This window comes from Macrotis lagotis, chromosome 1, assembly GCF_037893015.1.
Source record: "Macrotis lagotis isolate mMagLag1 chromosome 1, bilby.v1.9.chrom.fasta, whole genome shotgun sequence".
Taxonomy (NCBI): domain Eukaryota; kingdom Metazoa; phylum Chordata; class Mammalia; order Peramelemorphia; family Peramelidae; genus Macrotis; species Macrotis lagotis.
Genome location: NC_133658.1, coordinates 563,016,974 through 563,034,176, shown reverse-complemented (window position 1 = coordinate 563,034,176; position 17,203 = coordinate 563,016,974). Strand labels below are relative to the sequence as shown.

The following is a 17,203-nucleotide window of genomic DNA, read 5'->3' as shown; positions in this document are numbered from 1 at the left end:
TTCTTTCTGAAGTCTCCCGGAAGTAGATTAGGGCGATACAGAACAACTTCCTGCTCCCTCAGGATTGGCTGGATTGGGTGGGGGCGGGGAACCTGTCCACAAATCCCAAGCTGCCTCACCATCTCCCAGTGGAGGCGGAGCTTCCAGCGGAAGTCCGGGCTGGAGAGGACAGGGGTCTGGGAGATCAGACGTGATGACTGACGTAAGTGGAGGCCTATCAGACGTCACGCTTCGGCACGCTGCCTGCAAAGGCCTGGTCGGCCAGCGAGGCCTCTGGGGGGTCTCTTTTTGCCTCCGCGGCCTGTGATGCAATCTTCGGAGATCAGCCCTCTGCTCCAAGAGCAAGGTCTTTGTTTTGTTTTTTTACTATATGCGTGTATGTCTGTATAGACTGGAACAAGAGAAGGGAATCTCTTGTAAACTAATTGGGAATTAGTAGGCCTCAATGGATCGTACACAGAGATTATGATAGTAACCCTTGAATTCACATTATTAGAAATTCGTTTGAAGAACCTTCAAAATTACTTTGAATATTGCAGGCAAACTTATTATTTTACAGCTAAGAGAGGAAGGAAGCAGGTTGTATAACCCCAAGTGATCTTTCCCCTGGCTTTTCTATGCCTGTGTATCTGAGTAAGGAGTTCTTTTCTTCCTTCTCCCTAAGCAATAGGTTGAGGAGAAGTTCAGGTAACAGGAGTGCCCTCGTCTTCAGCTCTAGTGTACAGGGGCGCTAGCAGAACAAAGCTCTTTAATTTATTTGGGAAAGAGATAAGTCTTCAGGTGGAGTGCCTTCCCCTCATCCCCCCCCCCCCCATTGGTTATGAACTCAGGAGCCCTGTACCTTTAATTCTTTTTTTTTTTTTAGTTTTTGCAAGGCAATGGGGTTAAGTGGCTTGCCCAAGGCCACACACCTAGGTAATTATTAAGTGTCTGAGGTCAGATTTGAACTCAGGTGCTCCACTGAGCCACCTAGCCACCCTGTATCTTTAATTCTTAAAAGACTGACCACCCGCATCTCAATTGTGATCTCTTTATAGTCTCCCACCCACCTGAGCTAAACTGCCCAAAAGACTGAGTTAGAAATTAAACTGGGGCAGCTAGGTTGTGCAGTGGATAGAGCACAGGCCCTGGAGTCAGGGGTGCCTGAGTTCAAATCTAGCCTCAGACAATGATTACCTAGCTGTGTGGCCTTGGGCAAGCCACTGAACCCCATTTGCCTTGCAAAAAAAATAAAAAAGAAATTAAACTGAAAGAATTAAACCTGGTCAGCTTAAAAATTTTTACATAGAATAGTAAAAGCCGCATAATGGAGGAGGTTCCCCAAAGGATGCAGAGAAAATAAAAAAAGGAAAGGCAATTAGTTCTTGTAAAACTTCTCCCCTTTGTCAAATCAGGTTAATATTTTTTTAAATAGATAATAAAGACCTCTTTTTTCCCCTCTGATCCTTTCACCTGTCCCTAAGTTTCAGAAGTTTCAAAAGAGGGTGAGAATTGGCTGTGCCAAAATGTTGATTGTTCTTTGTTCTTGTCTTCAGGGAGGTGAGTGAGTTGGATTGGACCAAGGAGGGGCTTTGCTAAATTACCAGCCTCACTTTCTCCTCTAGTGACATCTGGGTCTAGTGGCCAGATAGGAATCAGGACAACTAGAGATGGCCCTAGATGTGAGACAATCAGGATGACTTGCCCAAGTTCACCAAGCTAGTAGGTGTCAAGGGTCTAAGGTTAAATTTGAGCTCAGGTCCTAGTGATTTCAGAACTAGTGCACTAGCCACCACCTAGCTACTCCTGGGCAAAAAAAGATTAAACTTTTGATTTCCACCTTTAGCCCATGAAGTGATTGTTTTATCTGTACCCATTTGTTAATTAATCTTGTAAGACCCTGAGTCTCAAAATCTGTGAACTTTAGCCTGAATGCCTGTAAGATCCTGAGTGTTGAAATCTGTGAACAATAGCCTGTAAGACCCTGAATATCAAAACCTATGAACTGTTGCCTAAATTCTGCCCCTAAGTTCCTGCTTGGTCAGCTAGCTGATGTTAAGGTCTGAGAAACGTCCCCAATTAACAGAACAGAGGTACTCGACATGATGGAGATGCACTAGCAAGGGTTTATTAAACTAGCTCGAGCTAGGGTTCCGTCCTAGGTCAGGGCTAGGATCCTGGAACCCCGAGTAAAGTGAGGAGAGACCTTATATATGGTTTGGTAGGGGAGTTTCTAGCATCTGCCTGCAGATTGTCTTGAGATGGTGTGGCGTGGTCTTATTGGATGCAGGTCCTCGGCGAAGCCCCCTTGCTGCATGGTCCAAGGGCTGACCAGGCAGAATACTCAGGAGCTGATCTGGCAGAAATCCAGCTAGCTGACCAAGCAGAGACTTAGGGGCAGAATTTAGGCAACAGTTCATAGGTTTCGACATGCAGGATCTTATAGGCATTCAGGCTAAAGTTCACAGATTTCAAGACTCAGGGTCTTACACTGAGTTTCTGCCAGATCAGCTCCTGAGGATTCTTCTGGGTCAGCCCTCGGACCATGCAGCGGGGGGAGGGGGGCGGGGGGGGGCCTTCTCCGAGGACCTGCATCCAATAAGACCACGCCACACCATCTCAAGACAATCTGCAGTCAGATGCTTGAAACTCCCCTACCAAACCATTTATAAGGTCTCTCCTCACTTTACTCAGGGTTCCAGGATCCTAGCCCTGACCTAGGACGGAACCCTAGCTCGAGCTAGTTTAATAAACCCTTGCTATTGCATCTCCATCATGTCGAGTGCCTCTGTTCTGTAATTGGGGACATCTCTCTCGGACCTTAACAATCTCTGCCAGAAAAACAAAACCAACTAATACCCTAGTAGGTTTTTTAGCCTATTAAGCACATCAAATATATTGTTTTATATACTTTCTATGATTAAAGGGAAAGATGAGAGAAAGAAAAAAGGGGCAAGATTTGGAGAAAGAAATTTCAGGTTAGATTTTCTGAGCTGTCTTATCCTCAGACAAGAAGTCTACATCTCAAAATCCATGTCAATGGAACCACTGTGGGGAACAGAAAGGTCATATTGTCCAAAATAGAAGAAAGAAAAATCACCCCCCCCCAAAATAAGAAAGGAAATAGTAATAGTAATTAAGAAGTGGTAATTCAGGACCCCTTCATGGGGGTAGGACTGGATTCGAACTTGCCAGTCCTAGCTTTTTTCCTGGTGTTCCCTTTATCTACTTCTTGAACCCATTTTTAAAATTTGAACAAATCCTCTTTCTAACAATAAGGTATCCAGTAGAAACTTTACAAATACTAACTGAAGCTGAGTGTGAAAAGAAATTCTGTTTTAACTCAGAAGTAGCAGCTGGAGGGAAGTGCTTTTAAAGTAAAACTTTAATTGGAAAATGATCTTGAATATTGAAAGTTTGTAAATCCAGGTTTAAAATGGATCCCATAGCATAGAATATGTTTGGTTTAAATCTGAGGAATTGTGTGGCTATGGTAATTTGTTCCCTACATTTACCTATCCAATATCTGATTTTTTTAGGGCAATGTGTTTAAGACACACATCTATTAAAGGTTTCTCTATAGTGGCCCTAAATGCAATTCATTTAGAATTTCAGTAATTTATGTTTAAAATTTGTTACCATTATTAAAAACTGTATAAGAAATATTGATAAATATTGAAAAATGCAACTCTCTTGATTTGTGAATTCCAAAATATTAATTTTCTCCAGCTTCTGAAAAGTAAAGAGTAAAAAGGAAAAGAAAAGAGACTATGTTTCAGTCTGTAAATATGTTTTGAGTTGATCTTGGTAAACAACACAATAGACCTTGCTTGTGTTCAAGGTGCTCACTAGCACTGAAAGGGCTTAGAACCCTACTTCTGTGCTGGAGGAAAAGTCACCTCAGGCCTCCCAAAAGTCTTTGTTATTACTAAGAACATCTTAATGATTTTTTAAAGGGATTTGTTCCTTTAAACAAACTTCTTCATATACTGGGACTAGGAATCGGCAGTGGAATTTCTCAGAAAACACTTGAATTTGCAACTACTCAGGCATTAGAGTTTAATTGTTATAGGTAAAATTAATACGAAGAAATTTTATCACCTGAGTTGAAATTAGGTATAGAGCCTGGGAAAGAAAGGTTTTAGTAGTCATTAGATTTATATAATGACAATATCAACTAAAATTATAAGGGAAAAATTCAGTAGAATAAATATGGTCTGAAATATGGTGGAAATGGAGCATTTCAGCAAGCAAAGTTGTGTCATCTGAATAAAGGGTTTTGGAGATTTAGAAAAGGAGAAATAAGAAAGGTAATGTTTTCAATCCCACTGAAGGGATATGAATGTATGTATATATACATGCACACACAGATTCATATATGTGTTAATTATGTATGTTAATGAATGCAGGCACATGTATGTATGTTGCATGCATATTCCAAGTCTGAATGTATATATATGTATATATATATATGAAGAATTTGTGTTTTCAAAGCACAGCAAAGATGTATTAAAAATGAAAGTTTGAGCAAGTTTTTGGCTTTGCAACTTGATTTCAAAGTCTAAAGAGAAATTAACAGAGGGTTAAGAGTAGATTGCTAGGCAGTGGGTTCTTTCTGAAACTGTAAAACTCAGATTTGAACTTAAGTATAATGTGCTCTTAAGAGTAGCAATTGTAGGAGATTATTGCCTCTTTTAAATTCTTCTTAGGTTTTCAATTCGCTAGTAGATTGACTAGGATTAGTTTGCCCCATAATATATAGTGCTAAATAATTGAAATTATAAATTGAAATTCTGTATGATACCATTTGGAAAGTAGATTCAGGTATAATAAGATTTTTTCTGATCCCATTTTAAGTGAAATATGTCTTTCTTAAAATGATGCTTATAAATCAGAATTTATTATACTCTTTAGTATTAAGATAAATTGGAAAAAGGCATGGATCTGAGTAGGATGGGTGATCTTAAGCCAAGTTACCTCAGTTTATCAATCTGTGAGGTAGATAAAGATAATATTTTATATTGTCTTGGTAATTCATTGTATTAAGACTATTGGTAAAATGGTTAATCCCTTTTAGGTTAGTATTCTTTGGGGTTGTAAAGTCAATTGTAAAAGACTGATGTAATTATATTTGTAGAAATATAGGGGACTTAGGGGCAGCTAGATAGTACAGAGTACCGGCCCTGGAGTCAGGAGGACCTGAGGTCAAATCTGGCCTCAGACACTTAATAATTGTCTAGCTGTGTGTCCTTGGGCAAATCACTTAACCTCACTGTCTTAAGTAAATAAAATTTTAAAAAGAAAAGAAATATAGGAGATTAAGAGTTTGAAGTAGTTAAGTTTGAAACTTAGTTTTATTGGAGAACTAGGAATTCCAAAAAAGGGATTCAATCAATCCCTACCCACTATACCACACTGCCCTAAGAATTTTATGCAGCTTTGATTTCTTAGTCTCCTAGCAGAGTGAGATAAGCATTTGGGTAGTTATGTTCACTTACTCTTTTGAGGACTGTTTTTAGGGAACTCTTGCCCATGGAATGCTCAGCCTCAGGCCTTGCCCATAGCACACAGTAGGAACCATATAAATATTAGTTATCATAATATATGACTGTTAGTGAGTACTTAAATGTTTTCTTGTACCATTGAAATTGAAAATTATTTAAAACTCTGAAAAGTTTCTACCTAAGGATTAAGGGGCCAAACCCTGTCAGCACCTAACCTAATTCCTTAGAGCTTTTCTTTCTTGAATACTTACCAGAACTTTAAAATAAACCCCAATAATCACACGTGTGAATTCAAACTGGCAAAATATGTATACTGAGGTCACCTGACCTGAAATGAGTTTTGTTTCATGTTTCAAATCCATAATACTGTTATACTGTTTATGATGTTGTGCAGATATAATGCTAGGAATGCAACTTCTCTTTTAATCTGGATGTTGCTACATTATGAGCTGAACTATTAAAAGAAAAGAAAATGTTTGGCAACTGTTAATATTTTCAAGTACCTTAATTTAAGGAACTGGAAACTTATAGTTTATTTAGGGTAAAGAGGAAATTTTATTGGATATTCACTTAGAAAAATATCTGCTCCTCCATTGCAAATAGTTCTTGATGAAAGGGGGCTGCTCAATAGGAATTTGTGAATGATGAAGTATTCATATATGTGGATTGGCATATTTTATATATATGTTTTAACCAACTTATTCTTAAACTCCAATCTTAAAGATTTATTTTTTAGGGGGTTGAATAAGAGACAGTTATCTATCAGTCTTGAGCTATCCTATAATTCACTATATCAACTTACAGAATGTTATTTATTAGATTCTGACTGTCTTTTTTTTTTACATGACAGAAGTTTTAAGCTGTTTTTGAGGGGAAAATACTAGTAGAAAGAAATACTAAGTAAAATTTTTATGTGACTTTTTAAATATACCTGATCAATTTTATTTGCTAAATAATTTATTGTAACAACATGAAAGTATTTTATATCCATCCCTAAGCATGATTAGTGAAACTTGCTGACCAAGAGAAAATCTTATTAAACTGTAATTGATATTAAACTGAGTTTAATTCCAGGTATGATCATCAAGAAATGCTATTGAGACAATGATCATTAATTCCAGTAACCCCATGAGGGCAATATCTGGGAAATGCATTTAGAATTCTGTTTCATGGGAAGGCTAGGAGAATGTTTCTTGGCATGGATTAAGGTTGAATTTTCCTGACTTGATTTTCTCAGTATGATTATTACCTTTTGAATGAAAAGTTTTCTATCTAGCTGACTCTCAGTCTGACTAAGACATTTTCTCAATACAGTTGGTTGCCTATATGGCTCTAGCCTAGAATTTACATCAAGGTAGGAGACCATTTCCCCCCCATATGATAGCTATGTTCCTATTTTCCTTTTATGACAAGTTTCTACAGTCATAGCCAGGTGATGAGTGGGAGGTATAAATACTTTATTAAATCTTTATCTCTTAGGCTAATACTGAAATAAGATGCCTGTGTATAAGATCTGATCTATTCAGCCTAGAATATAATCCTTTCTATATCTTAAACAAGGAAGTAGATCCTCAGAATTGTTAACAGCCTGTTCCTAATTACATATATAAATATATATTTATATTTGATATAATATCCTTTAAATATTTTACAATACTATGGGAATAATTAGGCAATGATGTAGGGATTTGTGAAATCAAAATATAATTCTATATTTATTGAAGTTGTTATCATAAACTTTTTCCATTCTGTGTTAAAGAAAATAATTTCAGTGCTATTAGTTACTGATAACTACAGTTGTTATAAACTAAAGAATTGAAGTGTTTTTAAAAAATGAAAATTGTATTTGCTTCCTCATGATGCCATTTCTTGATCTAAAAATAGTGACTAGTTCTGTTCAGTATTTGAAGGCTCAAGAAACAACTGATGAATTGTGAATTCTTGACATTGACCAATCAGGTAGTGGCTCAGGTACTGGGAGCCAATGAGTGAAGAGCAGGGGTGAGGCTTAGACAGGTAACTGTAAAGGTTCAGTTAGCCACCTCTTCAGTGTCAAAGGGTCTTCTTCCCTGACAATTTCTCCTCCTGTGTTTAATTTGCCTCTTCACACAACCACAGCCTCAGAACCAGCCAGACTGCTGGAAACTGTCTCCTTTGCTCCTATCACTCAGGTTCCTAAATTATTCTCTCCAGTTCTTCCTCTTCTTCCTACCTGACCTTTAAATTCTTGGGCTGAATTCCAACTTTTTTTTGTTTGTTTGTTTTCATTCTGGTGCTGCCACCTAAGATAGTCTCTAGTCATCATAGTTCAAGTTAGATAATTCCCTATTGTCAAGAAAATACCATAATCATCCTCAGTGAGGATGTATTGATGATATATTGGTGTTCATCTTCACAGGTATTGAGAGCTGATTTCTGAACAAAGGAAGGACAGGTACCTGACCAACCATCAAGAGTGAAGACGCAATAAAAGTAAAGTAGATTAGATTGTATACCTGTTCTCCTATCTTCAGTTAATGATTAGACCTGATGTTTTATTGTGAGATAAATACTTTCCTGGTGGGAAACACATCTTCCTGTCTAGATGCTTGCATCCACAAGTACTTCAGATTAGGCATAGTTTTTGAATTGTCATTGGAATTATTAATTATTAATTAATATTATTTATCAGCCCTATTAACAAAGGTAATGAGTCAAGTACAATGCTAAGCATCAAAGATACAAGTGTAAAAGTAAAGATATCCCCTGACTTCAAAGGAATTTATATTCTAATGGGTGAGACAATACATATGACCTATGAGGGTCAGAAAAAGGAGTGATAGTCTGAGAAGTCACATGGATGGTGAGAGGAGCAATGGGGTCAATCCATAGGTGTGCTTTTATCAGAGAGCAAGAGTATTTGACTTGACTATAGCACATAGAACAAGTGGTAGGAAGGAGATTGAAGAAGGCAACCATTCAATGGTTGTGGTAGAATAGAAAATGGAAGGAAGATAAAATAGAAAACTTGGGTCCTTTTAGGCCTGGTCTGTGTTGAGAGTGGAGCAGCTGTTCACCTGTTATTGGCAAATGGTAAAATTTAGAGGGAAAAAGAAATGATTAACTCATTTTTCAAGGAGGAGATTGTTAATATAACTCTTTGCAGCATCAGTCAGAGAAGGAGGTACAATAGACAGAGCACTGGGTTTAGAATCAGGAAGATTCATCTTCATGAGTTCAAATCCAGCCTTAGATACTGACTAACTGTGTCACCCTGGACAAGTAACTTAACCCTATTTACTTCACTTTTTCCTCCAGTTTTTCCCATCTGTAAAATGAGCTGGAGAAGGAAATGGCAAACTATTCTAGCATCTTTTCCAAGAAAACCCCAAATGGGGTCAGGAATAATTGTACATGAATGAAAATAATAACAACGCTTTGCATTTTGATCTTATAAAGAAATGTAATTCTCTTTAACCATTGAAAAACCACATGATGGGTTTAAAAAGAGTTGTCTCAGGACAGCTAGGTGGCACAATGGATAGAGCACCAGTCCTGAAGTCAGGAGGATCTGAGTTCAAATGTGTCCTCAGACACTTAATTACCTAGCTGTGAGACCTTAGGCAAGTCACTTAACCCCATTGCATTGCCAAAACAAACAAAAAAAGAGTTGTCTCTACACAGGCAAAAAGAACAAATGAATTCAAGAATTCCCCAGTAAATTCAATCAAGATTCAATGCTAATTTTTGGTTTCTTACTCCATACATCTTTTCTTTCAGTAACAAGATTTGGTTATCACATTATCTAAATATTTTCCATGATAATATTTAAGTTAGTAAACAATTACTTTGTGGTATGTGGTAGGCATTGAAGAAACAAAAAGACAAATAACAGCAATAAATTCAGTCCTTGCCCTAAGGGACCTCACATAATAGTAGAGGAACATAAGTAAATACGATATAATCTGAAGAGAAAGAGAACTTTAATAAGTAAGAGGACCAAGAAAGGCTTTTCATAAAGGTGGAATCTAAAATAAGAGGCCTAGAAACTGGAGATGGAATGCCACCTTAAGGCATGGTGAAATCAGTCTTGAGTTTTTTTCACATAGTCAATATTACCCTAATTTTCAGGCACTGCCCTAAGCACTGGACATTTCTTTGAAGCTTCTCCTGCAGCCTTCCCTGCTTCCAGAATTGACTTCAGGCTGACTGAGAGTCCTGAGATTCTAACATATTAGGCAAATTTCCAGTGAAGTCAGTTCAGCAATTTTCTGGAACATCTATCAGGTTGAAGCCTGGATTTTAATCAGAAATGATTTGAAAGTGAAAGTTCTCTAGAGTTACATTCAGCATTATTTCTTATAAAATTTTCCATGAATAAATATAATTCCTTTTCTTGTAGAGGAAGTAGATAAGGAGATGTTTTTGTGGATTATGTATTTCTCTATATATTAGACTGTGAGTTAGGTGATTGTTAGTCAATCCATTAACCTTTGGGACACAAAGAAAATATCCCCTAAATTCCTCTCTACTCCCTCAAAAACAGTCCTTGCTTTCAAGGAGTTCAGAGTCTTGAAACATTTTCTAGAGATTCCCCCAAAACTTTTTCATAAATTCTCAAACTTAGTATGACACTATATGATTTAGTAATTCATGTAACTATAAAAAAATTTTTTTTGGAGAAAACAAGTTACTTTGGAAACTTGGAAGCTTTGCACATGAAATCTGGTTGCCTTCATGTCTATCTATGAAGACAATGGTACAACTTAAAAGAGGGCAAGCAAGCAGCTCGTTGCCTCCATAGTTCAGAGTTCTGGGCCTGGAGTCAGACCAACTCAACTTCATGAGTTTAAATCTAGCCTTGGACACTTAACAACCGTGTGACCCTGGACAAGCACTTAATCTTCTTTGCTTCATTTTCCTCATCTTACAAATGTGTCAGAGAAGGAAATAACAAAATACTGTAATATCTTTGCCAAGAAAATACCAAATGGGGTCATAATGAATCAGACATAACTGAAATTACTGAACAACAAAAAGAAGGCAAACAATAAATCTTCACAAGAAACCTACCATCATATGAAAGTGTAACTATGTGGATATGACTGAAGACTTCAAACATTTTACTGGTCTTCGATGGGGTTTTTGGATTTCCTGGTTTCAGTTTCTCCCTTTATCGTGGTGTAGAGTCACAGCTCCATCAGAACACAGACATAAGCTCTCCTCCAATAAGGTGTCTCTCTTGGATATATTAAAACTATGTAAGAGTCTTTCTTGAATAAAGTCAGACATAATTCAATTTTAAAATCCCTTTTTTACAAGTATTTTATAAATATAGGGCATGTGTGCTACCTTCCATCATCTTATTGTGACAATATATGTGTTGGACATGCTAGAATTAATGTTGGAGGTCCTAAAGGGTAATGGAAAGATGCATGCTCAATCTAATTAACCTTCAATATATGTGATAGTGATTAGGCATAATAGGCATAATAGTCCTAGGTTAGGATGATCTTCATACAATTAGGAAATATACTAATGAAATCCCATTATCCTAGATAGACATTTATTAAGTGCCTATATTGTGATAGATATTGTACTAAACCTTAAGGATAAAATGAGTAAAAAGAAAGATAGTCCCCTTTATTCAATGAGGGGAAGACAATATACAAAAGGAGACAACAAGAAAAGCAGGAGTGGGAAGAAGGATGGGATACCAGGAGGTACCTAGAGAGGGGACATTATATTCTAGGCAGGGCAGCAGATGCTATGTGGAGTGAGCTGAAAGTCCAGCTTCTGCTCCCTTTTTAGAAGGGTGTTAAGAGGAATGTTTGATACTCCAATTTCCAATCATCTAAACAGGGGAAAGGAGACCTAGGGAGGTAAAGTCAATGAAGACTTGAATTAATTTATGGTGATGAGATTAGAAATTATGAGTTTATCCTGGGAGGGCCATCCTGTTTTATGCAGTTGAAATCAGGCATGGAAGTAGATCAAAGTTCAATGGATGTCCTTCATGATCTATAATTCAGAGAGTTTTGAGCTCATACCTTTGTTTTATTCATTAAGAAATTGAGATTAGATGATTTTCCCAAGATCATACCAAAAATGTCCAAGTTAAAATTTGAGCCCATTATGTAATCGTAAAATGAATAGTGTGTGTGCTATGATGTGTAATGGTAGTAGCAATGATTGTCCATGACCCTTGTGATCCCAAAGCTCCCATCAACCTTAACAAATACAGTATGTTATTTTTGTTCTTTTCAATAAAAGTCATAAGGTCATAGGATTGAAAATGAGTTCATTTAGTCTTTTTTTTTAATCAATGAAGAAACTTCAAAAGGGGGAAAGTGAAGCAACTTGCCCATTAACCTAAAGTAAATGGTACAACTGGAACATGAGCTCAGATGATCTCATTTCAAATCCAGCAGACTTTCTGTTGCACAATTAATTAGTATTTAGAAATAGAAGACTTCTTAGAGATCAACAAACCTCAATTCCCACATCATTACAAATAAAAACTTGGATAAAGTTTTCTAGTCTTCTAAGTGCTATATGAATGTCAGCTATTATTTTCAACATCATCATCATTATCAGTAATACACATAACCACATAGTTATTAAGCAAAAGATCTGGGTTTTGAATCCATGTTTGGAAAAGCAAACAATTTTGTTTTGATGTTTTTGTATATTGTCTAGACTTAAGAAAATGATGGAGAACGTGCCAATAATGCAGATTAAACTTAAAAATGTATCTGATGATACATTGGCCCCTGGAGAGCTAGTTGTTAAAAATTTATTTCTATTCCTCTATCTTCTGATATCCGTGAAGCCCTTAGACATACCCCAAACCCAATTCCAACTTCTCCAGGACTTTGCTAGAAGTTCCTAAACCATTCTAGAGATCTGGTGCTATTGGTCATGTTGCCTAGTAGATGTTAGAAGAAGCCAGTTGTCTTTCAGGTTGAACTGACATAAGTAGCTGGGAATCATTGCAAATAGTAGAAAACTAAGGAAAGTACTATCGAAATACTATATAGGGTATGATGAAGAAAAGTCTATTTTTTTCTTATTTTGTCCTATGCAGGGAGAAGATTTCACAGTGAGATTATAAAACTTGACAGGATGAAACTCCTTTCCCTGAATGACAGCTGGATTTATTCCTCTAGTAATATTAGTGAACAAGCTGAAACCTGGCAACATTATTTTGAAAGCATGTTTTTCATCCCCAGACAATTTCTCTCCAGATTCATATTTGTGTTTTGTTTTATAAATTTAATTGGAGGTATGTATACAATTCTTCCTTAACATCCTATTCCATTTTCTTTTTTTGTCTGCTGTACCTTGAAAAGATCATCCTTCAGAATTAAGGCAGTATTGATTAAATAATTTGTAAGTTTTTCCCTAAGTCTATACCTTCATGCAATGAAGGACTTGAAATCTACTTTAGTTCCCTGCCAGTGGAGCCAAGTTAGGAACTTCTTCCCACATTCTTTTCCCATGTGGGAGAATGGCCTCATTCAGGGAAAACAATAGGAGCACCATACTTTTAAGTCCTCTTCCACCAAACTTGAGGGTGGATTTTCAAAGGGTGTCCTGAAAGTCTAGCCCTGTATCTTTGTAAGGGAATATGACTCTGATTTACTCAGAGAATGCTGAACCATAATGGCTATGTGAATGGCGAAATGACTTATTTCCATTTGTTGGACAGGTAATGTAAGAGAGGAAAGGTGTGTGGTCCTGCTGGGAACCTTTAGGAAAAAATGACCCCTATCATGTCTCTATACCTTCAGTTCCTGTATTGTTCTTCTGGTTTGAGCTGAAATATTAACTCAGTTCCAGCTGAAGAGCTCACTTGTGTATTTTTAGATATGTTAGGCAGTTAGTTGGCACGATGAATAGAACACTGGACATGGAGTCTAGAAGACTCGAGGTCAAATTCAGCTTCAGAACCAGTGGGATCCTGGGCAAATCACTTAACCTATTGTTTACCTCAGTTTCCTCAGCTGTAAAATGAGGACCATTATAGCATCTATCTCCCATGGTTTTTGTGAAAATCCAGTGGCATAATAATCATAAAGCACTTAATACAGGACTTGCCATATAGTAAGTAGTATATAAATGTTACCAGCAATAATTATTATTCTGTTCTTATCTGACTAATTTCTCTAGTTTCTTCTTGTAGCTTTCTTTGATTAAAAAATATTCATTATAGTCGTTTGTGTAAGTAGTGGCAAGAAAATGATAAGTAGATAAATATTTAAAATAGGAGGACAGTTCAAACAAATAGAAATAACTAGAGTTTTGTTTATCATGCTTTAAAATCAAGAAAAAGAGTAAATCACCAGATGAGCACTGACTCAACTTAATGACTGTGAACTTTCTTTATTCCAGATTTCTAATTGGATTTTCTCTTTAGGATTTACTTTGGTATCTTTCAGTTTAATCCCTTTATCAACCACTGCCTATAGGATTTGAGGGATGTGATGGTAACACCTGTGAAGAAAGGAAATGAAAAAGCATTTATTAAGGTTTTACTAAGAAATAATGTACTGTCCTAGACCCTAGAGGGACAGAGAGAATCAAGCAAGACGGTTTTTCCCCTTGAAGTCTGTATATGTTAACAAGGAAAGACAACTTACTTATTTCTTCCTTATTGCAACGTTCTTCCTCATGGTTTAGCTATATCTTGAGTTGGTAGAAGAGATTAATTGGGAATTTGGGGGGAGTTTTGTGGAAGCTTTAAATGATATAGAAAAGATTTAGAAACTCAGACATGCAGAAAATATATAGTATTATACATCAACATATTTTATATTTTAATACCAAAAAATTTTACTTGGATTTCACAGATTGCAGGGTGGCACTACCCTCCCCTCTGAGATATATACATACAGGAAAGTGATAGTTTAGAAAAAGTTTTTATGAATCAGAGTGAGTGTTGATAGGAGTCATAGAACATTTGATTGCTCTTAGGCTAAGATTTAAGTGATTTGACATGGAGATAACCATCAGGTGACATGGTTAGTCCAAGTGTGGGCAAGCTCAAGGGAAGCTCAAAAACTAGAGCCAACCACCAGAGAGATGGAACCATTGATTCTGAAAGATAGTAAGCACTTGTTAGTAAGAACCTCAGTCAGAGCTTGTTCCATTGCCACTGCTATGGGTTTGCCAAGAATCTTAGAAATGAGTCCACATTTGAGGAATGACTTTCTAAATTTTAGGAACCTCATAGGAGAGCAATGCAGCGGTTTTAATGGAGAAAATTAAATGAAATGTGATCATGTTTATAAATGTATCACTGTTATTCCTAGCCAGATGTCTCATCTGAAAATTGAATATATTCCTTCCACTAACTCCAATTATTTTTTTCGCAGCATTTTTGAAGATCAAGTTGAAAGATTCACAGTTTCCCCTCCCAATAATCTTGTTTGTAATAGGATGTACTTTTGAAATTCTAAGTTTTTCATCTTTTAAGGTTTGTATCATAATATTATAGTATAGTAAAAGGCAATAGAAATACAAACTGGGTTGAAGGAGTTCCTAAAACTTTTGTGTGACAAATGTCTTCTTGACACAGTTTAAGTTTTAATAGATCAGAAATAGAGAGCAGTGACTCACTCTGACAAGAGACAAAAGTTATTTTTGATACTGGAGTCCTGTGGCTACTGAGGAGAATGTGACAGGAAAACGGGGGAGAAATTCTCCTCCTTTTCCCTCATTGTGCTATAGGATTACAAGTAACCTTCCCCAGACTGATATCCATAATAAAAAGTGAGTATTCTGATCATTTATATATTAATTTCTACATTACTCAACTATTTGAACAATGGAGGAATAGTGGGATTTGAATCAATTATAATCAAGTAATCTGCAAATATGGGAGAGAAGAAAGGAAGATATTTTGAGATCATCATATTTGAGAGGTGGAAGGCATCTTTTGCTTGTTCAACTATTCATTCTATAGGTAAAGAACCTAAGTTTAGAACAATTGAATGACTTTCCCAAAGTTCCCCAGCTGAGTATAATAATTAACTGTCAAATCCAGGCTTCCTGACTTCTTGTCCAGTTAGATCTATGAGGAGATATATTAGATAAAGGGGTTTTTGTTTTATTTCCTATTTCTGTGTTCAATTCTGGGCATCACATTTTAGGGAAGATATTGACAGCCTGGAGCATGTTCAGAAATATGGTGACCAGAACAATAAAGGAACTGGAGAACATACTCTTATCAGAATCAATGGCAGTTATGGGGAAGAGAAAATAGATATGTTCTCTTTGGCACCAAGGCTTGCTTTGCAAAAGAACCACCTAACGCTTGGGAATATTCCCAAAGAAGAAGGGACTTTCCAGGAGATAACAGATTTCCCCATCACTAAAAATTGACAGATCCTTAAGAATATTGTGGGACAGGAAACTATACAGGCAGGGAGAGGTTGGAAGACATTGTGTCTGACTTCCCAACTTTTAGATTCTGTGTCAAATCTCAGTTTCTCATCTCTGGTGGTCTGGGCCTTTGACCCAACAATATATGACTCCTATTTTCTGCTCTGACATTTAGACAGACAGTAGGAAACATACATTATTGAGTCATCATTATAAGAACAACTTAAAGGTCATTTAGTCCTTTGGGTCTATTGGAAGGATCATTATGGGAATTATAAGTCATAGGCCCAGAATACCAGAGATGAGACTAGGCAAGGAAATTTGTCAAAAAATTGGCCCAGAAACCTCAACAAGTAGAGAACAAATCAGTATTTGGGTGGCACCAATAGCAAACAGAACTTTAATTCTTACATTAATAGCACTATAAAGACAAGATATTAAAAAGAATTGTTCATGCTTTAAAGTTTTATATTCACTTTGCATATACTAACTCATTTACTCTTCAGAATAACTCTGTGAGGTAAAGGTTGATGTTATCCCCTTTTGGGGGCAACTAGATGGCTCAGTGAATAGATCAGCCCTGGAGTCATAAGAGGACCCAAGTTCAAATTTGCCCCCCATATACTTACTAGCTGTGTGATCCTGGGCAAGTCATTTAACCATGTTTGCCTCAGTCATCCTATGATTCTAAAATGAGCTGAAAAAGAAAATGGCAAGCCATTCTAATGTCTCTGCCTAGAAAAATCCAAAGAACCAAATATGACTGAAATGATTCGACCACCCTCTTTTACAGTTAAGGAAACTAAGGTTGAGGTTGTGATTCAACCCAAGATAAGAATCTGAATCAGGATTTGAACCCAGGTCTTTTCTTGTCTCCAAGTACAGTGCTCTATCCACTATGATACCTAATATCCTCTTCATTAATTGAGTATCCATATCTTTGCTGTTTGGGGTAGACATCAGTTTGAGAAGGCAAGAAAAAAGTCCTTTGCTTCAAGATAGCTAAAATAACTTTTTATTAGTTTGGAAGTCACAGTCAGGAAAGCAATGCTTAACCAGGTTTACACAAGACTTCTCAAAAATTGATCACCTTTCATAACAACATTTATTCATTAAGTTTAGCAAGTATTTACTCAGTACTGTTCCTGCCAGCTACTGTACTTATCTTACATAGATAGATAGATCGATAGATTGATAGTTATACTTGGTAGTATGTATGCACTCAAGAGAACCTATATGGGTTTGGAGAACATATATACATATATATATATATATATATATATATATATATATATATGAACAGTAAGTTGGTCGCTTTGTCTAAAATGTAGGACTCATAAAAGGGAATTATATTC

At 36.5% G+C, this 17,203-nt stretch overlaps 1 protein-coding gene across 1 annotated transcript in view; it reads left to right on the top strand.

The window, feature by feature from the left end:
- The first annotated feature begins 220 nt into the window (after positions 1-220).
- The window catches only part of SLC9C1 (solute carrier family 9 member C1), an 85,346-nt gene continuing 68,363 nt past the window's right edge, over positions 221-17,203 (top strand). The window contains exons 1-4 of the mRNA XM_074214486.1: positions 221-346; positions 7,882-7,955; positions 12,550-12,747; positions 14,840-14,940. Coding sequence (XP_074070587.1) covers positions 12,588-12,747; positions 14,840-14,940 — 261 coding nt within the window. The 5' untranslated portion in view covers positions 221-346; positions 7,882-7,955; positions 12,550-12,587. The remainder of the gene's footprint in view (positions 347-7,881; positions 7,956-12,549; positions 12,748-14,839; positions 14,941-17,203) is intronic.